The sequence below is a fragment of the Ambystoma mexicanum genome, chromosome 7p (assembly GCF_040938575.1).
Source record: "Ambystoma mexicanum isolate Mex_15411 chromosome 7p, UKY_AmexF1_1, whole genome shotgun sequence".
NCBI classification, from domain to species: Eukaryota; Metazoa; Chordata; class Amphibia; order Caudata; family Ambystomatidae; genus Ambystoma; species Ambystoma mexicanum.
In genome coordinates, this window is record NC_090939.1 from 935,215,464 (window position 1) to 935,238,930 (window position 23,467).

The 23,467-nt window shown below is 44.9% G+C and overlaps 1 protein-coding gene across 2 annotated transcripts in view; it reads left to right on the forward strand.

The window, feature by feature from the left end:
- The window catches only part of IMPG2 (interphotoreceptor matrix proteoglycan 2), a 901,957-nt gene that overhangs the window by 842,461 nt on the left and 36,029 nt on the right, over positions 1-23,467 (forward strand). For both annotated transcript variants that reach the window (XM_069637266.1, XM_069637267.1), the window contains one exon: positions 22,784-22,852. In XM_069637266.1, coding sequence (XP_069493367.1) covers positions 22,784-22,823 — 40 coding nt within the window. In that variant the 3' untranslated portion in view covers positions 22,824-22,852. The remainder of the gene's footprint in view (positions 1-22,783; positions 22,853-23,467) is intronic.

A 23,467-nucleotide genomic window follows, 5' to 3' on the forward strand; every position in this document is an offset into this window, starting at 1 on the left:
CTGCTTCAGTAGGTTTGCCTTTGCCCTGGAAGTTCCACTCTTACTCGTGTTCCACCTTGCTCAGAGTGTGTCTCTATGTTCCGCCTTTTATTCGTGTGAGAATAGCTAATTGGTATCAGATGTATGCACTTAAAGTCAAGTGTGTTAAGATCTTGATGGTCGTGCAGATTAATAATGCCTCCGTCCCCAAGTACCACACAGACAATTGGTATAGAATGTCTGTGCCGCCTTTGAGGCCACAGGTTTTGTTTGTGAGCCGTCAGGTCTGGAACCGGGAACTGCCAGAAGGACCCCTTGAGTGCTGTAAGGCAATGAGTGGTTATCAGATTATGTGCGATTATTACAAGGTGTACCCAGCAAGGAGATAAAGCACCTCTTACCTAGAAATACGGAAGATGACACCCTGATGGAAGAGGCAGTAAACCCGGGATAAAGGGCTTGGTGAGCTTCTCGGTGAGGAATGTGGGTGGTATCCAAACCCTGGATGGCGGCACACACGTGGCTTGTGGTAATGTATGTCAGGCAACCGCCTAGCAGAAGGCCAATGGCCAAAGTCACTGAATGCAAAAAACGAAATCCGTAAAACAGTCCAATTCCAGAAAAACCAAGGTCGGGTAACAAATGCCAGGGGTTGACAGAACAATCCAGTAAACAGAGTCCGAGGTCTGGTAACGTGTAAGAAGCAAGAAGTAGACAAAGCAGTCCGGTAGACAGGGCAATCCAGTAGACAATATTCGAGGTCGTAGTAACGAGATTCAAGCATGCGAACAAACGCCGTAAAGTCCTGAAGATAAACAGCTGTGAAGCAACGCTATCGATTTCAGGATGCCCTTTTAAGCCAATAGGGAAGGTCACCTGATGCTGGAATGATCATATGACGTGCGTCAGGTGATGCAGTCAGGTGAGATGTGTCGTCACATGACGTTTGGCCCGATCACGTGACGTGTAGATCTTCGTTGACAACGTGTAGCGTTGCGGGCCAGCAGATGTTTCCCTTGTAGGCGCCAGCGATGCGAAGGCCGGTAAACACCTGATCCAAAAGACCATGTCCTGGCATAACGGGTGAGAGGCCGCAACCTCCGTAAGCCAGAATGTGTGCGTGGGATACCCTTGTTTTGAAGTGTAGAGGGGTTGGTACGTAAGGGGCTAGCACGTGTGCCTGTGGGTTGTCTGGCAGGAACAGGGCATGTCGTGGAAAACGTAACAGATTCCCCCCTCAAAGGCCCACGACCCCGTGGGCTGGAAGGGTTATCCCTATGAAAACGGGCAACCAGAACCGGAGCGTGTACATCACGGGAAGGGATCCAAGAGCGTTCCTCAGGGCCATAACCCACCCAGTCCACAAGATACTGTAGGCGACCCCTGAAGAAACGAGAACCCAAAATGGCCCTGACCTCATACTCATCGGGAGAGGTGACAGAAACAGAGGCAGGAGGGACATTGAGTCGTGTAGGGGCAGGACAGGGTTTGAGGAGCGAGGCATGGAACACAGGGTGGATCCGCCAAGCGGGTGGAAGGGAAAGGCGCAAAGCTACAGGATTCAGGATCTTAGAAATTCTGTAGGGGCCGACAAAACGCGGCAGTAGTTTGCGACATCCAGGAATGTGCAAATGGCGAGTCGAGAGCCAAACCCGGTCCCCCACACGATACTCAGGGGCTGCCACCCGCTTCCTGTCCGCTTTGGCTTTCATTACCACCTGAGCCTCGCGTAGATGGATAAGAGTTTGAGCATGGACTGTGACCAAATTGCGGGCGCAGGCATCGGCAGCAGGAGTGGTGGAGGGCAAATCAGGAAGGGGAAGAGTACGAGGATGTTGGCCATACAAAGAGTAAAAGGGGGAAAAGCCAGTAGATGAGTGCCATGAGTTGTTATATGCGAATTCAGCTAAATGGAGTAGGTCAAGCCAAGAATCCTGGTACTGGAGAGTAAGACAGCGTAAATACTGCTCCAGGGCCTGATTCACCCTCTCAGTTTGCCCGTCAGTTTCAGGGTGATAGGCAGAGGAGAAGCGAGACTCAATACCCAGTAGTCCAGTAAGGGCCCGCCAGAAACAGGACGTGAACTGGGAACCTCGATCTGAAACAATAACCTGTGGGAGACCAAAGAGACAGAAAATGGATTGGAAAAACAGACGGGCCAATGTGGAGGCAGAAGGTATTCCTGTGCAAGGTATAAAGCGGGCCATTTTTGTATAGGAATCAACGATCACCCAGATTGTGTTGTAACCCCGTCTGCGGGGAAGATCAGTGATAAGGTCCATAGAGATCGTATGCCAAGGCTTGGGTGGGACCGGTAGCGGCTGAAGCAATCCCAGAGGTCGGCCTCTAGACGGTTTGCATTGGGCGCAGATCGAACAAGTGTTAACGTAATTCTTAACATCTCTTCTCATTGAAGGCCACCAGCACCACCGTTGTAGCAATTCTAGGGTGCGCTTTTGCCCCGGGTGACCGTTGATTGCAGCGTCATGAGACCAGGCGAGTGCCTGATTGCGAACCTCACTAGTGGGGAGGAAAAGTTTACCTTGAATAAATGGCAACCCCTCCTGAAGTAGAACGTCCATTCTGTCAAAGCATGAGGGTGTTGGGAGATCCAGTGTTTGATAGTGGTAAAAATGGGAGGGGATGGCGTGCATACACAGATGACGTGACCTTTCTCTAACACTGCATCAGGAAACAGAGGCAAAGAATCCCCCCCCAGGGGAACGAGAAAGTGCATCCGCCTTACCATGGGAGAGGCCAGGCCTATGTTTCACAATGAAATCGAAAGCGGCAAAAAATAAATGCCAACGCACATGCCTACTGTTTGTGCACTTCAATGTGGCTAGGTCTTGCAGGTTCTTATGGTCAGTATATATCACTGTCTGATGTTTTGCCCCGAGGAGATGATGACGCCATGTCTGGAGGGCATCTTTTATGGCTAGCAACTCCTTTTCGGTCACCGTATAATGGGATTCGGCTGATGTGAACTTCCGGGAATGATAAGAGACTGGATGTAAGTGGCTGGTAGATGGACAAGGTTGTGAAAGAACTGCCCCTAATGCGTAAGAGGAGGCGCCGGCTTCTAAGATAAACCGGAGTTCTGGGTCTGGGTGTTGTAACACCGGAGCCGTGGTAAACCTAGACTTGAGGGTATCAAACACCTTCTGATGGTCGGGTGTCCAAGAAAACGGAACAAGAGGGCTGGTTAAGGTCGTGAGTGGGGTAACAATGGCAGAAAAACCGGCGATAAAACGCTGGTAAAAATTAGCAAAACCAAGGAAGGATTGGAGTTGTTTTATGGTGGTCGGGGCAGGCCATTCTACAACTGCTCTGACTTTTGATGAATTCATGGAAAGACCGCTGGGCGTAATATGAAATCCCAAGAAGTCCACCTCCTTTGAGTGAAACAAGCACTTCTCTGGTTTAGCAAATAAGGCGTTGTCTTTGAGGCGAGATAGGACCTCTCTGACATGCATGACGTGTTCTTCCAGGGAGGATGAATATATCAGTATGTCATCCAGATACACCACGACATATATGTCAAGGATGTCAGAAAAGACTTCGTTAATGAAGCGCTGAAAAGTGGCAGGGGCGTTACATAACCCGAAGGGCATTATCGTGTACTCATACAACCCTTGTCGGGAGCAAAACGCCGCCTTCCATTCGTCTCCTTGGCGCATACGGATTAGATTATACGCCCCCCTTAGATCCAACTTAGTGAAGATTGAAGCACGCGTCAGCCTATCTAGCAGGGTGGATATAAGCGGAATAGGGTACCTATTCTTTATAGTGATGGCATTCAACCGCCTATAGTCTATGCATGGACGTAGGTCGCCTTCCTTTTTGGGCACAAAAAAGATAGGGCTGGCAGCGGGAGAACAAGAAGGACGGATATGGCCTAACTGTAAGGCTTGTTGGATATAATCTTTCAAAGCCGTTTCTTCAGAGGGAGATAAAGAATATATTCTGCCCTTTGGTATAGGTGCGCCAGGAATCAGATCAATGGGGCAATCGTAAGGCCTATGCGGGGGTAGACCCTCCGCCGTAGCTTTGTCGAAAACCTGTATGTAGTCGTGATATTCAACAGGAATGTTGGTCAACACAGCTCCCACGGTATGTGCTGGAGTGCACGGCTCTACGTCTTCCAGTCGGGAAGAGGCCATGGCCCCAAGAATAGCAGAGGGAGAGGTTAGTGAGTCGGGTTCTGTTAAGTAGAAGTTTTGGCATATGTCTGATTCAAACGTTACCTGCCCAGTTCCCCAATTGATCAAGGGATTATGTTGTCTTAACCAGGGAATACGAGTATAATGCCGAATTGGGGTGTGGTGATAAGGTCGAAAGACATGGTTTCTTTGTGGGTATTCTGAATCACCACTTCCAAAGGGGCAGTCTGGTATCTGATCGGGCCAGAAGACAAGGAGGTGCCGTCAACTGCTTGTACATGCTCAGGATGTTCTTTCTGAACCAGGGGCAGATTGAGATGACGAGCTAATGTGATGTCTATAAAACAGCCAGTGGCCCCTGAGTCAATCACGATGCGCACATCATGCTCAATGTCCCTAGTGGGTTTCAACAATGCATGGACCACTATGGGCCTGATGGAGCCGAACATGGGTTCAGTGGGGGTCAATGATGGGCTCGCCGGTGCCCCCGCTCTCAAGGGCGAGCCTTCGGAAAATCCGGAGTCTTGTTTTTTGGGCGACGAGGGCATTCTTTTACATAATGCCCACTTATACCACAGTAAAAACAGGCGTTACTGGTTCTCCTGCGTTCTCGCTCAGCTGGGGTTATAGGACTTCGAATGCCACCGATTTGCAGGGGTTCAGTGCCAGTGGCAGACGAACGTGGAGGAGGCAGGTTAGAAAAGGACGTCTCTGTTTTAAGCTCGGTTCTACGAGCGTCTAGCTGTAAGGTGAGATCAACCAGGTCAGAGAAAACAGAAGGAAGAGATGGAACCACGGCGAGGGCATCTTTCATGGTATTGCATAACCCTCTGTAAAAAACAATGGCCTTTTTCTGTTCTGGCCAGGATGTTTCCACGGCGAGTTGGTTAAACCGAGTGATGTACTCAATTAGGGAATGTTTACCCTGTGACAATTCTAAGAGTTCCAGGTCTCGTGATTGTGCCCTATAACGAGTATCGAACACCTTCGCCATTTCAGTCACTAGAAGTTCAAAATCGTATAAAACAGGATGGTCGTTCTCCAAGAATGGATTTGCCCATGTGGCTGCCACGCCGGATAGATGGGATAGAAGGAAGGCAGCCTTGGTAACAGAGTCAGGGAAGGCCTGGGGTCTACATAAGAAGTGAAGTTTACATTGATTGATGAAGGTACGGTATTTACGTGGGTCGCCTTGATAGCGTTCTGGGGCAGCCAGAGGAAAAGAAGTCGGGAGTAACACAGGAGTGGGAGCAGGAGGTGGAGTAGGGGCAGGCTGGACAGGAGGGTTGGGATCCCCAAACTCGGCGTCAGCGGGCAATGGTTGGTGTGTGCTTTGTAAAGCGTCAAGACGATGGTGAATAGCAGAGGTGGCGGCGGCCATGTCGGTCCTAAGGGCCGCAACAGCCTGCATTAAAGCGGTCACAGGGTCCCCGGCGGAGGCCTCCATAATCAGCACGACCAGAGGCTTCACAGACTGTTAAGATCTTGATGGTCGTGCAGATTAATAATGCCTCCGTCCCCAAGTACCACACAGACAATTGGTATAGAATGTCTGTGCAGTCTTTGAGGCCACAGGTTTTGTTTGTGAGCCGTCAGATCTGGAACCGGGAAATGCCAGAAGGACCCCTTGAGCGCTGTAAGGCAATGAGTGGTTATCAGATTATGTGCGACTATTACAAGGTATACCCAGCAAGGAGATAAAGCACCTCTTACCTAGAAATACGGAAGGTGACACCCTGATGGAAGAGGCAGTAAACCCGGGATAAAGGGCTTGGTGAGCTTCTCGGTTAGGAATGTGGGTGGTATCCAAACCCTGGATGGCGGCACACACGTGGCTTGTGGTAATGTAGGTCAGGCAACCGCCTAGCAGAAGGCCAATGGCCAAAGTCACTGAATGCAAAAAAAGAAATCCGTAAGACAGTCCAATTCCAAAAAGAACAAGGTCGGGTAACAAATGCCAGGGGTTGACAGAACAATCCAGTAAGCAGAGTCCGAGGTCTGGTAACGTGTAAGAAGCAAGAAGTAGACAAAGCAGTCCGGTAGACAGGGCAATCCAGTAGACAATATCCGTGGTCGTAGTAACGAGATTCAAGCATGCGAACAAACGCCGTAAAGTCCTGAAGGTAAACAGCTGTGAAGCAACGCTATCGATTTCAGGACGCCCTTTTAAGCCAATAGGGAAGGTCACCTGATGCTGGAATGATCATATGACGTGCGTCAGGTGATGCAGTCAGGTGAGATGTGTCGTCACGTGACGTTTGGCCCGATAACGTGACGTGTAGATCTTCGTTGACAACGTGTAGCGTTGCGGGCCAGCAGATGTTTCCCTTGTAGACGCCAGCGATGCGAAGGCCGGTAAACACCTGATCCAAAAGACCATGTCCTGGCATAACTGGTGAGAGGCCGCAACCTCCGTAAGCCAGAATGTTTGCGTGGGATACCCTTGTTTTGAAGTGTAGAGGGGTTGGTACGTATGGGGCTAGCACGTGTGCCTGTGGGTTGTCTGGTAGGAACAGGGCATGTCGTGGAAAACGTAACAAAGTGTTTCACTTTGCCTGACCCGATTAGCGGGATATGTACATTGCGATGTATAAGTGTTAGTCTTATTACTCTCAGTTGCCCTCTTCCTCGGCCCAGGATTTGTGTAGAAAGGGGGGGGGGAGTTGGGACATCAGAGAATCCTAAAAAATAGGATGGGTTAGGTATACAAAAAAGTGGGGGAATACCGCTTCTCACCATTGGCTGCCTCACTCCCACTCCCTTAAGACGCCTCACCCAGGTGATCCTCCCACACTGGTCCACCCCCAGGAACTGGATCCAAAAGCGATGGCCGTGTCCTGGCCACTTGGATGACAAGTCCCCGAAGACCAGCGGGTGAGGCAACCTTTGGTTTGTCACACCACCCCCGGCAGGACTGAATGCCCAGACAGTAGGGATAACAGAAATGGGTTTGGGAAAACCCTATGGGACTGGAAAATAGTCCCCTGACTTACTCTGTGGGCATCTAGTGAGGTGTCCATGGGAGACAAATACCTTCATGAGCCAGGGAATGATTGACCCGGGGATGCTATAGGAAGGATCCCCTGGCCACCCCCTCTTGGGAGAGCCCCCTGTCATTGGAAAGAGGACACTTCTATAGAGCATTCTTCCTCATTCACCAGATGGACGTCCTTAGCCAAATCGAACCTACAAAGACTCTGACCATTTTAACTTAACGCTTATATTTTAGTAAGTGGTACTGTCTTGTTAAGGGAGAGAGCTGCCATACCTGGGAAACCAGAACAACAGGGAATCAGGGCTTAGCCAGTCCCATAGAATGGGAGGTTCCTAGGAATAAAAACGAAGTAAACCCTGTTTTATTTACTGGTAGAGACAAAGGATTCAAGAAGAGTTTGGATTCTAAAGTGGTGGCATCTTTAAATATTTACATATTTGTGATTACCTCAAGCTAGAACCCACACACATTGTACTCTATACTCACCACTACTATTTCCTTATATATGGCCCTGGTTAGTAGCTCAATTTATATATTGTTCTGATGGAGATGGGCCAGATTGTATTGCTATTCATGCCTATTCATGCCAACAACTGGCCTGAGGAGCTTTTATAATTCACATCTAACTGCAGATATTCAGCAGTTGTTATGTTATTCCTCATGTACAAACTGCAACACTACAAGACCCTATTTTATTATTATTATTACGCAACATGATTAATTCAGATATTAAAAAAATAATTAAGAATTCAGCTTGCATGTGGAGCATTAATAGCAATTCTGGATTTACACACATGTTGGAAGGTTATTGGATTAACACAGTCAGGACTATTAGTGATGTGTTATGCTCTTGCATCCTAATGCTGTAATGATCAAGTTTGATATTACTCTAGGATTCCAGGTATTGTGCCCTAAGTTTTCTTGCTTAGCTATTGTAATCAGTCAGATTCAATTAGCATTTGTGTGGCTAAGATCCTTCCTGGCAATCTTTATATAAGGAATTAGTGGATTCTTTTTTATCTCAAAGCTAGAATGCATGAGTTCTTGAGTACCGAATAAACACAGTAGTCCTTTAAAACTGATCTCTTTTCTAAAAACTGTATTAACCTAGTCATTTTTAGAACTCATGGCACAACCAAAGCCATGAGAAAACGTGACGAGGAAAGGCAGACTGCAAAAGATGAGTCTTAAGATGTTTCTTAATTAGAACAAAATTAGAGCAAGAACGAATGTCAAACTGAAGAGAATTCCATAGATCAGGAACAGGTAATTGAAAAGAACAAAAGTAAGGAAAGGCACAGGGGGGTTGAGGAACAGAAAGAATATATTTTTATTATTATTATTTTTATTTTTATATGGTTTATTACAAACGTTTAGAAAACAGATCATCCATACACAATTATTCAACAGTAATTCAAGAAAAAAAGAGCACTTCGATTCATCACACTCTTCTAAAAAGAGCGAACTGGCAACCTGTAAATGCAGAGTAAATACAAACAAAAAAACTAAGCATAACCACTAATAATAATGCGAGGACATGTACTGGTTCATCTTTGAACAACTCGCATCATTTTGGTATATGTGTGTTAAAAACCCAGAAAGAGAAAGAAAAACAGAAAAGAAAGAAATAAACCTTTTACAATTCCTCATTTACAGCACAAAATCGTAGCACTATTTCTTCAAGAAAAAAAAGTTAATGTAATCGTCAATGCCCTGTCGGTCTCGTCGAACATTAATTGCCACCAGTCTAGTGCGGTTAATGTTGAACGTTTTCCAATGAAACTTCCCAGATATTTTGTTCTTTCTCGCCTGAGTAAAGGACAGAACAACGTTATATGTTTTAAGGTCTCCTCCGAAGCTTTGCAAAGTCTGCATTGGTCACTTCGATTGTTTAGTCCTGCCCATATATTAGTTTTTTCTCTTGTTTTGAACACATTTAAACAAAATTGCATATACAGTTTTCTTCGATGTGGGCCAGGGAATAATTTCCAGAAATGTTGGATTTCATTAAATTCTCTTTTCTCATGTGGAACATGTTTCATTATTCGATGTTTTCTTTTTTGATCACAAGTAGAGCACCAAACAAGTCTCCATAACATTTTTTTTGCGTGTTCTGAATTTGTTTGTAAGATCTTGAGCTTGATGTCGAGATCCAGCATTATATCGCTACAACGTTTCATCCATAAAGCAAATACTGAGTTCTCATTACAATGAGTAGTTGCTTGCAAGATCTTAAACTGTATTGGTGATTCTGACAGTGTGATTTTCCTGTATAGGGAAAGCATGTTCTAACACACTCTAGCTTTTATGGATATTAGGCTGAGTTTGTATCGGATACAGGCAGTAAGAGTTCCCTTGGGCAGGCTCAAAACTCTGGATCAAAAGATGTTCTCAAGAGTGCTCCATAGCTCTTCTGGGCAGCCAAATGCACATTCTGCCCCAAAACTTAGTGCAGGAACTTCTTTTTGTTTATAGAACGTCAACGCTGGTAGCAGAGAATATTTCCCATATTTTCGGTTTAGAACAGTAGCTTGAACTGCTAGAATATGGCATTTCCTTTTCATTGTTTCGACCCACGGGGAGTCATTGATGTTCGAATTAATTTGCATACCCAAGTAGCGCGCATTCATTGTAATATTCAACACGGTATTATCCATCTGCCAGTGAAAATTTGGGTGCAGTTTTTTCTTTTTGCCACTTAGGTTTTCAAGAATGAGCATTTCCGATTTTGACGCATTGATAGTCAGCCCATTGTTTCTTACATATTGTACCAGTGCGTTCAGTTTTCTTTGGAGGCCAATAGGTGTCAAGTCTAGTAATATCAAGTCATTTGCATATAGCAGATGACTTATGGGCACTCCATTTATTTTTGGTGAGAACGATTTCGGACTTTCGATGGCTTGATCAATGTTGGATATAAATAAATTGAAAATGATCGCAGCCAAAGGGCATCCTTGTTTGACTCCACATAGGGTTTGGATGGGCATAGATAATTTACCTGAACGACCCAAACAAATTCTTATCACCGTGTTCGTGTGTAGGTCCTTTATTGCCAACAGTAAACTTGGGGGGCAATTCCAAATTGACATTTTTTACCATAATTTCTCACGGTCTATGCTGTCAAATGTGTGAGCTAGATCAATTATGGCTAAGTAGATCTTAGTGCTTGTTCTTATTGCATCCATCTTCAGTATGTTGACAATTAGGAGATTTAAGCTACAGCCCACTCCTTTAACAAACCCTGTTTGCCTCTGGTCAATATGCTTGCTCGCAATAGACCAGGCTAGGAGCTTGCGTTGTATGAGCGTGGCGTAAATCTTGCTTAGGACATTCAAAAGTGCCATGGGGCGATAGTCTGTATGATTTGCTCGGCTGCCCTTCTTAAACACAGGTATAATTAAAGCACTTTTCCATTCCAGGATGTTGGTGTTGCACATGCCCCTGTGATATCTTTGAATAAAGTACAACAAATATCGCCCCAGGCTTCTGGATTTTCTTTCAAGATGAAGTTGGTTAACCCATCTGGGCCTGGAGCTCGCGAGGTACTTATGCTATTGATGGTTTCAAGAATATCCAAACGTTCAAATTGTAAATCCCACATATCCAAATCTGGCAGTTCCGGGTCAAGGGAGTCTCCTTTCTTTTTATGAAGCTGTTCAAAATGTCTTATCCAAGCAGTTTCCGTGACCATACTAGATTTGAGTGTAGTCTGCAAGCTCTCTTGCTCATTGACTAGTGTCCAAAACTGACGTGTGTTTTTATTTTACATTTTTGCAATCATCAGTTCTGCATCTTGTTGGAGCATGATTGCTCGATGTGACTTAAGCCAATTTTAATGAGACTGTTTAGCCTTTTTGATGCTAACCAGGATCTCAGCAGTAAATGGCTTCTCGTATGCTCTAATTTTGCTTCTTAGCTGCCTTTTTTGTTTCATGATGGCAAGATCAAAGACATGCTTATTGATGAAAGTTTTCTTCCTCACACCTTGTGCTCCTGAAAAGATAGTTAGAAGATGTCGATATTCCACGCAGCTGACTTCTTCTTGATAGGCGTTGTTAATTGATCTCATATTCTGTTCTTTAAGTCTGAGTCTAGTGCGGCTAGGTTCAACTGCTATGTCTTGGTCCCATAAGGTTAACTGCTTGTTCTGTAGACAATTAATGCTCAACAGAACTAAGTTGTGGTCGCTTTCAGTTTTAGGCACGACACAAAGTTCTTTGACGTCGATTTGTGAAGCTTCTGAGGCAAAATAATAATCCAGTATTGATTCCTGATTCTGTCTCTGCCAGGTAGATTTAGCTGGTATATCACCTGGTGTGTTGCCATTCAGGAGGTGTAAGTTTCTCATCTCCATTTCAGCACACCATTGAACTGCTTTAGGTGTGGTTTCGTCGTTTCTTGGACGTTTTTTATGGGATAAATCTATGCAGTTGATGTTCAAGTCACCGCAAATTAGGATTTTCGGGGCCGCTTCCTGCTCCTACATTTGATCTATAGAATGTGTGAGTTGATCAATGAAGGTAGCTGAATCAATGGAGTCGTGTTGCCAGTAGACGTTATAAAGATGTAGGTAGTTTTGAAGATTCTCTGCCGGACCGTCCAAGGCCACTTTTACTTTCTGGATGTAGGGTGATATGTTACGCACTTGCAGAATTTTATTACCAGACTTCCTTTGCACGAATGTCAATAGACCAGACGAAGGACAACCCAATTTCTTTTTAATAGCTGGGTTTACGGCAACTTCATAACCATCTACTGTAGGGCACTCAAGCAGCCAGGTTTCCTGCAAACATGCTATAGCCAAATCTCCCAGCCAATTAGACTGGCACAGGTGAGCAAAACCACGAGTGTTCCAGCACCTAATGGTGCACACATTGGGTAACCCCAAGACATGGCATTAGCTGCGAGTTTGAGCAGCGAGGGCTGACGCGATCCAACTCCAATCAGTGGCTTCACTACAGGGTTGAATTGTGCTGGGCATAGAGTTTTCTCCTCCCGATATAGAACAAAAGGTTATTTTAATGGGTTCTCTGATTTCTGATACATGTGAGGTTTCCTCTTGGTTCTGTAGCATGTTCTTGACAGTTGGTATTTGAAGATTATGGACGTTAAAGGGATGGTCTAGTAAAAAATGTTATTTAAAAAATAGATAGGCAACATAAAAAAAAAAATACTAGCATTCTCCGTTTTAAAACTTCCTATGTAAAATTTTGAGCTATTCAAGCTCAAAATTCGCAAAAGCAAGCACATGGGCGCATCCATTTTGAGAAATGGAGGCCCTCCTGTGCTGGCTTTTGCTTTTGCGGCACTAATGAAGGAAAAGCCAGCCAGCTATAGTAAACAAAAGCTACCGCTGGGTGGCTTTCCCTTCATTAGTGCTGTAGGTGGAGGACGGGGACCGGAGACCAGAGCAGGAAAGCTGCAGCTGAATCTCGGTAAGTGCTATTTATTTATTTTTTTAAAAATAAGCACTAGCTGCGTTTTTTTTTGTATGTTTTCCGGGATGGAGGAGCCCGGAAAACTTAGAAATAAAACCGCAGCTTTAAAAACGTATTTATGTTTGCGGTCGCTTTTGAAGCGACCGCAAACATAAATACAACGTTATTGTGTTGGAAAACGCTGCTGTTTTTCTTTCCAAGTTTCTCAGGCTCCTCCGGCTCGAAGGAGCCTGAGAAACTCGGAAAGAAAAACTGCAGCGTTTTCCAACACAACCGCGTTGTTTCTGCCTGAATCTGCTTTCCCATTTGGGGCTCTCGGGCTCCCCACGGGGAGCCCGAGAGCCCCAAACGGGAAAGCAGATTTAGGCAGACACAACGCAGCATTTAGCATTTCCCATTTGGGTCTCTCGGGCTCCCCATGGGGAGCCCGAGAGCCCCAAATGGGAAATCAGCTGCAGGTAGAAACACTACGCGGCATGTAAACATAACCGCGTTGTGTTTCTGCCTGCTGTGGCTTTCACTTTGGGTCTCCGGTGCTCCCCTGGGAGCACCGGAGACCCAAAGTGATAGCCACAGCAGGCAGAAACACACGCGGTTGTGTTTGAAAACGCTGCGGTTTTTCTTTCCGAGTTTCTCAGGCTCCTCCGAGCCGGAGGAGCCTGAGAAACTTGGAAAGAAAAACCGCAGCGTTTTCCAACACAATAACGTTGTATTTATGTTTGCGGTCGCTTCAAAAGCGACCGCAAACATAAATACGTTTTTAAAGCTGCGGTTTTATTTCTAAGTTTTCCGGGCTCCTCCAGCCCGGAAAACTTAGAAAAAAAACGCAGCTAGTGCTTATTTTTAAAAAAAAAATAAATAGCACTTACCGAGATTCATCTGCAGCTTTCCTGCTCTGGTCTCCGGTCCCCGTCCTCCGCCTACAGCACTAATGAACGGAAAGCCACCCAGCGGTAGCTTTTGTTTACTACAGCTGGCTGGCTTTTCCTTCATTAGTGCCGCAAAAGCAAAAGCCAGCACAGGCGGGGCATCCATTTCACAAAATGGATGCGCCCATGTGCTTGCTTTTGCGAATTTTGAGCTTGAATAGCTCAAAATTTTACATAGGAAGTTTTAAAACGGAGAATGCTAGTATTTTTTTATGTTGCCTATCTATTTTTTAAATAAAAAATTTTACTAGACCATCCCTTTAATTTCAGACTGGTTCTTTCTTATGTCTTTTTGTGTGAGACCCTGATTTACTTTTCTGTCTCTTTTATGTTCAGCAACAGATGTTATTTGTTTATCTTCCGGATTCATCTTTTCTTGTGACTCTGTGATATCAAAACCCATCGATATTAGGATGGGAGCAGCATCCAATATGATGTTACAGATTATACGGGAGTCAAAGTGAAGTTTTACTGCGTCGTTATGGTTTTCTTTAAAGAATTCGACTATTTTTATGTCGTTTGTATTGATCATACGCAGTGCAACAGATGTAGGACATTGTGCTGATTCAAGGACAAGTCATCTTCAATGGCTTCTACGCGTTCCAAGCACAGGCAGTACTTTGCACTTAAATAATTCTTAGCATTTTGCTTCGCGTAACTTCTTTTCACAGATGTAGTCTTGTGACCGCTGTTAGCTTCGTTCTCGGAAGATCCTCTCGTTTGTGCATTGCCTTTCTGATTATCATTTCTCACTCTTTGCTCAATGGTTATTTTGGTAATGTGACCTTTTTCCTCCTCAATGCCTACTTTAGGATCTTTATTTATTAGATTGGCTCTTGAGTCACATTCCGCTGAGAGACAGTAAGTTTGTCCCATTTTTGGAAGAGCGTCACAAAAGGCAGGCTCAGTGGGTTTTCCATCATTTCCGACTCCGAGCAGGTGGATGGCACTATCGTGCATACTCTTGCCGGTCTATTCTTTAAGAGCTGTGGCAACTCAGAAGGTTCGATAGATTCTCGAACAGCACCCTCCGCACCTTTGGGTTCTTGAGCTTGTTCAATTTCGTCCAGTTCAACATCCTCATAGACAGATAATTCCAGGAGGTCAGTTGGAATATCATTAGTGACTACCTCGATATCTCTTGTGCCATCTTGAACCACATGACTTGACTTTGTGTTTTGAGGAACTTTAGGAATTGCCTGTGTGCACAGAGCATTTGAGTTAATAGTAACGCTTACTGCTTTTCTGTTTCTAAGGAATTTTCTTGAATTGTTAGCTATCCGCGCTCTATTTCCTTTTTGATTTTTAGGTCTTTTAATTAGAGGTGGTTTTGGTTGTACTGATTTACAAACCTCTTTTTGAGACGCTTTAAAGATCGGGAACACATCTTCAGCGGTGTTTGTGTCTGTATCATGAGGCAACACAGGGCTCACTAAGTCTATGGTTCGTCCTCTGAGATCTGCAAATGTCGAGGGTGTTTGAGCATCGCCATTTGCGTTGTTTCCTATGCTTTGAGCACTTTCCACTGCTATGGCAAAGGATGTAATTTCAACACTCGAATCTAGTGCTCTTTTGGACGAGTTTTCCCCCATGTGCTCTTTATCACCCTTCAGAGGAATGGCTGTAAGCCTCTCGGCCTCACTGGCATGTTCTCCATTCTCTACGTTGTTTGTTCGTTGTGTTTCTATTACACTTGCTGTGTCCATTGTTTGTTGATCTGCTCTCAAGTTCTGACCTGACTGAATGCTTACAGTCAGAACCTCTGCAGGTGTTTCAGATAGTACTTCTTTGTTAACAGCATCTTTATTTGATTCAGTGCCTGCAGATCGTACACTAACGGGCTTACTATCATGTACAGCGTGGTCCGCTCTAGATTGCGGACTAGATCCATCATGAGCATGATGTTTTTGGTGCCTGAATAAGCTGAGGGCTTCTTTGGCCACTGCAGCCAGAAGCTTCTTGTCCTCACTATTCATTTGTTTTTGATCTACTAGGGTCGCCAGAGAGCTGTCAATTTTATTTGTTGATTCGCAGAAAATGTGCTTAAATAGGTTGGTGGCATATTCCAAATTGACCACTTTGGAATTCATCAGGGCGACTAAAGTAGTTAGATCATTCAAGCTGTCCTTCACTTGCTCATACAACTTAATGAAAGGACTCAAGGACAACGTCAGTGTAGATGTTAGAATTGGTTGCAAGTCTCACATGATTTTTGTGAGCAGTTCATCCTGTTTTACAGGTCCTTCTGATTTGTTTGTCCTGTATTCTATGAACGATGAGTCTGTAGAGGAATTTTCTGAACCAGACTCTTTTTCACTAATTGAACCAGTCTTGTTAGTCATTAGATTTGTAGGTTTCTGAACCAAATCTTCACAATTTTGTGTAGGCAATATTATATTTTGAGTCTTCTGTACTCTTATTTGGGAACAGATAATGCCTGTGGAATCGCTATCTTCAATCCGTCTACGCTTTGAATGAACAGAACGTCCAATGATGTCTTTTGCACTTTTTATTTTGGGTTGATCCATGCCAAATTCTAATAGTGCCTTGTTACTGCCTTCTAACATTGTCCTGATTTTGGGGAAATACGTGCCAAATGTATTTTGGTTAGATCCTGTAGCAGTTTGTTTACTACCTCAAGTGAGTTTGCACTTGTTGTTACGTTATCAGCAGTTTGCATCAGTTCATTAGGATCTGAGGTTAAAGTTGTGTCAAAGGATTGCCTCACTTCAGACATTATTTGCTCAGCACTTGCATGGGCGGTTGATTGTCCCAAGCCCAAAATTGTTCTGCTTTTAGCACGTTCCTCACGAGTCTTGCTGTTGAAAGCGTCATGCACACTGTTGTCAGATGGAGAGTCTTGTACAAGCTCCCCCAATTTGGACTCTGATTGCTCTCCATATAAGGGGCTCACATTTGACACACTGTTCTTGAGTCCCATAAGTTAACATTCATTTTGGACTTCAGTGTGAAGTGGATGTAGGTATATTCCGTTATTCTGACGAAAAACAGGTGTTACTAGTGCAACATCAGGAAATTTAAAATGTGTTCCAATTATACTAGCCCTGCTTTTTATGACATCACAAGTTACTTCTGAATTAGAAGCTGTTCGCTCTTCTAGAATGTCAGATGGCATTTCTGTGGCAGAGAAATATGGAGTCGCGTGTGTGTTAACCTCCACTTCTCTGCCTGTTATCGTTTGTTTATAGTTAAGCAGCCGTCGTTGGCATGCAGTCCACGAATGCGCAGCCATGACGGCCAAGGCAGGAACAGCCTGCTCACTGTCTGCCTTATGGAGCCCAGCCCTCGTAGCCCCTCCGCGAGAGACCTCTGCGGTGTCCTCACTCGGAACCTCCCCGAGGACGAGTCTCAAGGGCACACCTGCCCGCGGCTCCACGGAGGCTCCACGAGCCAACCCAGGGGACGCCGCCATGACAGCACCGATCGATGTCCCGAGGGGGCATGGCTGCGGAGCTCCAATGCACACGGAGCTCCGAGACAGTGAAGACACGGCGCTTCCCGCCACAACAGCCCCGGCAGGTATGATATTAGGCGAGGACTGATTAGTTTGGGAGATTATGGAGCTCATAGTATTCTGGGGTAATGTTAACACAGCGCTATGCGCCGAAACGGGCATATTAGCATGTACAGATAAAGCAGGGCCAATGGGTGATGTACATTGTGGCAACTGCATATTTTCGGGGTAAGAAAGCTTTTGAGATGGTAAAGTCACAGCAGGAGGCGCCAACTGATCAACCATTAATGCTGCTTTCATTGTTTTGGTCCCACTATATGGAGAGCTGTGTAAGTTCAAAGCTGTATTAAATAACATCTGATTTTTGGGCGTGTTTCCCCCCCTTGCAGTTGTTAGGCAGGTAGTTATTATCATTCATTATTCTTACTTGATTGTCCGTGACTGCTTCCAGTCTAAACACAGCTTCATTCCCACGGCGCAGTTGCAGTCGAGTCAAGGGATGTTGGGCTCCTCGTCCTCGTCCTTTTGAACCCAACAAGGGCTCAGGCTCACCCATTTTTTCTTGGCCACACCACCACGCCTCCAAAGACTCTCAAGACTCAGCTGACTCTACTTCCGCTCCGCGGAGAGTCTTGCGTCTTATGGTGCATGTAGCAAAAGGGTCCGCCTCCGGGCAGTAGCACTGGAAGAGGTCCTCAGTCAGCAAAGCAACAGGGAAATCAGGGACGACTCTCAAGACTCAGCTGACTCCGCGTCCGCTCCGCAGAGAGTCTTTGGTCTTATGGTGCAGGTAGCAAAAGGGTCTGCCTCCGGGCAGTAGCAATGGAAGAGGTCCTCAGTCAGCAAAGCAACAGGGAAATCAGGGAAGACTCTCAAGACTCAGCTGACTCTGCGTCCGCTCCGCGGAGAGTCTTGGGTCTTATGGTGCAGGTAGCAAAAGGGTCCTCCTCTGGGCAGTAGCAATGGAAGAGGTCCTCAGTCAGCAAAGCAACAGGGAAATCAGGGAAGACTCTCAAGACTAAGCTGACTCCGAAAGAATATAATGAGATGAAGAACCCTAACTGGATGATAAAAGAAGACCAAAGAGGCCCAATAGTCTGAAGCCAAAGCATGAACTAATTTAAACACTAAGCACAGAACATGAAACTCAAATCTATATCTAATTGGGAGCCATCAAAGTTGAATCAAGTAGGGGGAGATATTTGAGGATTCGGCTAATTTAAACAATAATCTGACTGTGCTGAATGAATGTAATGTAATGGAAGAAGAGATTAAGCTGGAAGACCAGTATATAAAGAACAGCAGTAGTTGGGGTGAGACAAGACACAAGTTTGTAATGATAATTTAATGGAAGAAAAAGTTAGACAGTTCGGATGTCTATGTATCTTAATGAGATAAACTAATAAGATTGAGTAATAGTAGAAATTTGCTTTTGAAGAGAGATGGGTGAGTCAAAAATGAAACCCAGATTTCAAGTCTGAGAGGCTACGGGAAGATTAAGGGGAGGAAAAAGAAAAGAGTATTTGCGAAGAAATAGAAGAAGAAGCTGAAAGAAATAGAATCCTTATTTTGTTGGGGCCAAGGCATAGAAATTGCAAGGACATTTAGGTTTTCCCTGCCAGAAGACGAGCAAGATGTTTATGAATATAGTAATTGAAAGAAGGAAAGGAGAGGAAGATTTGAATGTTATCAGCAAAGAAATGTGCCTGAAAATTGTAAGAAAAAATTAGATGCCAAAGGTGAGGTGTAGAGAGTGAAGAGAAGGGGGCCAAGAACTGATCCTTGAGGGACCCAAAAAGTAAGAGGAAAAGAACTCGTGTTGGCTCGCATGGACACCATGGTTTGGGCTCTGCAAAAGCCCATGGTACCATGTCCATTGGTGCCATTGTAACAAATCTCTTCATTTTATCAAACATATTTTTCGTTTCCATGTCAATAGCTCTTCTTTTCTGAATGGAAATGCTGCATTTCTCTGAGGCAAGCAACTTCTCACAGACAAGCTAAAGAGACATCCTTCTTAGTGAGAACAGCAATCTCTCCATAACCTCCATGAGGAGCTTTCATATCAGCTGGATAGAGATTTGCCAGTTGTCTTGGGGAGTCACAAAGATTGGGGTCCCTTCCCGCTGGACAAGATCTGGCATTCGAATGCCAGGCCTCATGGAGTATCAGAGGGGGTCAACAAAGACGCAAAGACTCATGAGGGTACCTGTTGACCTGGGCTTGTAACCTTCTCTCTTTCCTGTAACCCAACTCTTCTACATCCCGTTTCATGAAAGTAAACGATCTAAGAAAACCTCTCCTGTTTTATTACTTTTGCCACAATGGCCTGCCCTAGCTTGCCAGGGGTCCTTTAGGTTCTTGGTTTGGCCTTTAGACATAAGGCTGGTGATTAATGTGAAAACCTAAAGTATTTTCTGTATACCCCTTCCCTGGGTGTACATCATGGAGCAGATGTTGACACCTGATCATGAAGGGGCAATGTGTCCACAGGTCCCTTCCAAGAGAGCAAACCTCAGTCCAGTATAAAACAGAGCCTGTCTCTTTAGCTGGATGGCCACCGTGCCAGTGTTGTACAAATCCCACTCGTCGAATTCAGGATGGCTCTTGTGGGGACAGGAGCAGTGGGCACAGTAAGATACTTTTTTTTTTATCTTAGAGGCAGGTCAGACGTCCATCACATTCTATGCACAATGTCAAGAGACTGGGTAGGACTAATGACTAGACTCAGGAGATGAGGTGTACAGTCTTTTGTTAACAGGGCAAAAGGATCAACACTAAATTCAAATGAACAAACCAAGCGTCTCAAGAACCACCTAGCAGAGTATTTCAACCTGAATTGCCCTGTTCTCTGATCTCAGGGTGGCTGTCACTACTGGCCACCTATTCACATGCTAGCTTTCCTAGGTCCAATAATATGGCTATGTAAAAGAAATAGACCACCACAAGTTTCATTCTATTTGGCACCCTGGAATCCCTTGTTGATGTTCTTCTGCATTGCCCCCACTAGTTGTAGTGAAGGCACAGCAGATTCTCTAGGGGTTGGAGTTGGAACCAGGAGTTTCCACTGCAAATCTCTAATCCCCAAGTCCACTTCCAACCTACAGGGTTGCACCCCTGTATCCTCCTTCCTTCTGAGTTCCTTGCTGCTTTAGTCTCCCTGTCAGTGTCTTGTACCTTCTCCTGCCATCTCAACCTGCCTGGGCCAACACAACACCACCTTCTCCTCTTATAATGATATCAGCCAGCCTTTAACCACCTCCTACTGGTACAACTGCCTCCTTGCTGTATTTACCAATGCCTCTTGATGTTATTATGCCATCCAGACTACCTCCTCTACTAATAATCCTGTGACTCCAACTCTTTACCACCTCCTCGTGATGTTACCACTTCCTCAAGCCTCTCACCTCCTCTTCTTATAATGACCTCCTCCAGTTCTTCACCTCCTCCACCTGATGTTACACCCTCCTCCAGGCTCCTTCTCCGCCTCTCGCCTCCAGCAGCATCCATTCCTTCACAATACTTGTATCATACACAAAACTCCTCTAATCGCCAGCAAGAATCTGATCCAACAACCAACACTCTCAGACTGAGATGCTTTGCTTATGTAATGTACCTTTAAGGGGTATGCAGTGATAAAATCGCAGCAAAAATGTCGCCTGTACAAATAATCGTGGCAAAAATGCTGTGGTTTGACCCGTTAAAGGTGTACCCCATTACACCATTTAAAGGGTCCGGGGGTTGCAGGGATGTCCCCCACATCCTTTACATGGATTGCAGCGGCAAAACCACAGCCTTTTTGCCGTGATATTTTGTGTCCATGGCCATTTTTTCCGCGATTTTAACACATGGAACCACTCCTCTAATCGCCAGCTAGAACCTGCTCCAACAACCAACACTCTCAGACTGAGATGCTTTGCTTATATAATGTACCTTCAAGGGGTATGCAGTGATAAAATCACGGAAGAAATGTCGCCTGTACAAAAAATCATGCCAGAAATGCTGTGGTTTGAAGGTGTATCCCATTACACCATTTAAGGAGATTGTGGGTTGCGGGGGTGTCCCTCGCTCTCCTTAAATGGTATAATGGGTCCAGAGGGTGCGGGGGCTTTTGCCGCGATATTTTGTGTCCACAGCCATTTTTGCCACGATTTTAACACATGGAACCCTTTAAGGTACTTTCCTCTCCTCGTAGGTGGAAATCTGGATAAGGCTCTGCATCTGTGGTTGCCATTTGTTGGATAGTTGGGATTGGCTGTTGCTTTAAACCTCACGTGTATCAAGTTGAGGCTAACGGGGGGCATCATGAGCCTATATCAAGCCTGGCAGCCATTATAGATGTGTGTGTGTGTATGTGCATGAAGGGTCTTGGTGAACAGCATGTGGAAGGAACACACTTGTGTGTGGTTTTTGTGTAGGCAAGTACAGTTTTGGAGGATTAAGGATGGTTGTAACCCTATTTTCATGTTCTTCAGAGAATGTGTGGTTGTTTGTGGGTTTGCAGACTTTGCAAGTGGGTTAGCACCAACGTGTCTGCCAATCACCTCCATGTTTGTTTTACTGAAAAGGGAAAGGGCTTTGCAGTGCTAATGTGACTGTGCATTGCCAGCTGCCAGGGGCCAAGGGATAGTGACTCTGGGATGGATTCTCTGCAATCCACTCCCGGGTCCATCTTTCACTGGCTCTGAGAGGCACCTGGCCCAATGAATCACTTACCTGCTTGGCCACTCCCTTTTCTGGTGCGATTAAATACATATATTAATACTTATGGGACAATGTACAAAATGTAATGCAAACTCTAAAATGTATGTGGGAAAAATAATGCAAAAGATCTCTTGACAGTGTTCCTCTCGTGTTGTGTGTGAAATGGACACTAATGGTCTGCAATACGGCATTTACTTTCCGCTGGCAAAGGATTCAACAGAGCTGCTGGAGGGTGGGGGCACTCAAAGCCGGGGGACAGTGGTATTCATTCAAAGCTCATAACTCACAGGATTCCAAAGGGAGTTAGCAACTGATCATGAGGCTACCTGATGACCCGGGTTTGTAATTTCTCTCTTCTCTATAACCTGATCCTTCTAGATCCTGTCCCAGGACCATTTGGGAGTGGCGATCCTCATTGTTCCACCTCAGGACCTACATCTCGGATCAGGTGGTGGCTCTTGACATCCAAAGTCATGTCAGACCCATCATCTAGCCTCCAACATGGGACATAGTCACAAAACACACTGAGCAGATAGGCGTGCCCAATTCCAGATGTTGATTCCCCTTATTCCACCAGTACTGTAATGCTGAAATGTATTTCAGTACTTCAGGAATCAACAGGTGGAGTTTGGTTTCATGTAGCACACTGCTAGGTAAAAGTACTTTATCACACACATTGGAGCTGAAAGGAATTGTCTACCACTTCAGTATTTCTACGCACAGACACCTCTGCTAAGGTTCATTATCCTGGATCTCATCGGCAGTCGCCTCCTGCGAGTGGAATCTATGATCGCTGATTGCTGACATTAACTCGGTATCGATTGCTGCTCACTCATGTAATGAGGCCCAGTGTGCTTGAAGAGGCTGCCCCCATTTCTTTTGTGGTTAACTACTATATTGATTACGTACATCATATAACCAAAGCACCAACATTGTTGTAGAAAGAATATGCTAAAGATCTCTTGACAATATCCCTCTCATATTGTGGTTGATATGGAAACTGATGGTTTAAATGTAATATAACACAATTCAAACTGGCAATCACATTTTGTGTAGCAATCCTTGTTGAGTATTAATTTAATTGTGTTTTTTTTAAATAGGACCATGGACACGGCCCGAAAGGCAAACCCCAGCAGTTAGTTCTTCGCGGTCTCTGTGCATACATCAAGGTAATTGACACTTCCAGGCTCTCATTTATTTTCATCTGTCCATGTTCTGTTCCATGAGAGACTACATTTTACAAGTACTGGTTATTTGGCCAAATATATGTGTGCATGCATCTTCATTTCAATGTTTATGTTCATTCAAATAAATGTGTTAACAAATGTCGCTGTTACACATTTTGAGAAATATGAAGATTGAAGCACTGTCTATCCTATACCTTCATAGGGGATATCATTATAAACTTTAGCCATAGCTACAGAAATGATCCTTGAATGCTTTACCAGGTTACATTCCGTACTAGGAATGGTCACATGTTTTTACTGGTGAGGTTGAATTGGGTTAGCATTGTTAGTGGGAGCAATCTTTATTGATAAGAGTAGTTCTGCTTGTGTATCACATGATCATTTCATATTACATTTCAATAGTTTGTAAGTCATGTTGCTTAGCCACCTCTCACAATCGTCGGGCACAATGCACCGGAAAACTTTCGTACCCAAAAGGCTCTTGCATCCTGATCCACAAGGGAGGTTGCTTATAATTGGCTCGTCAAAATAGTTTGATCGAATGATTTTCATCTTCCTAAACTTTCTCAACTAATGGTGTCTGCCATGCCCTTACTG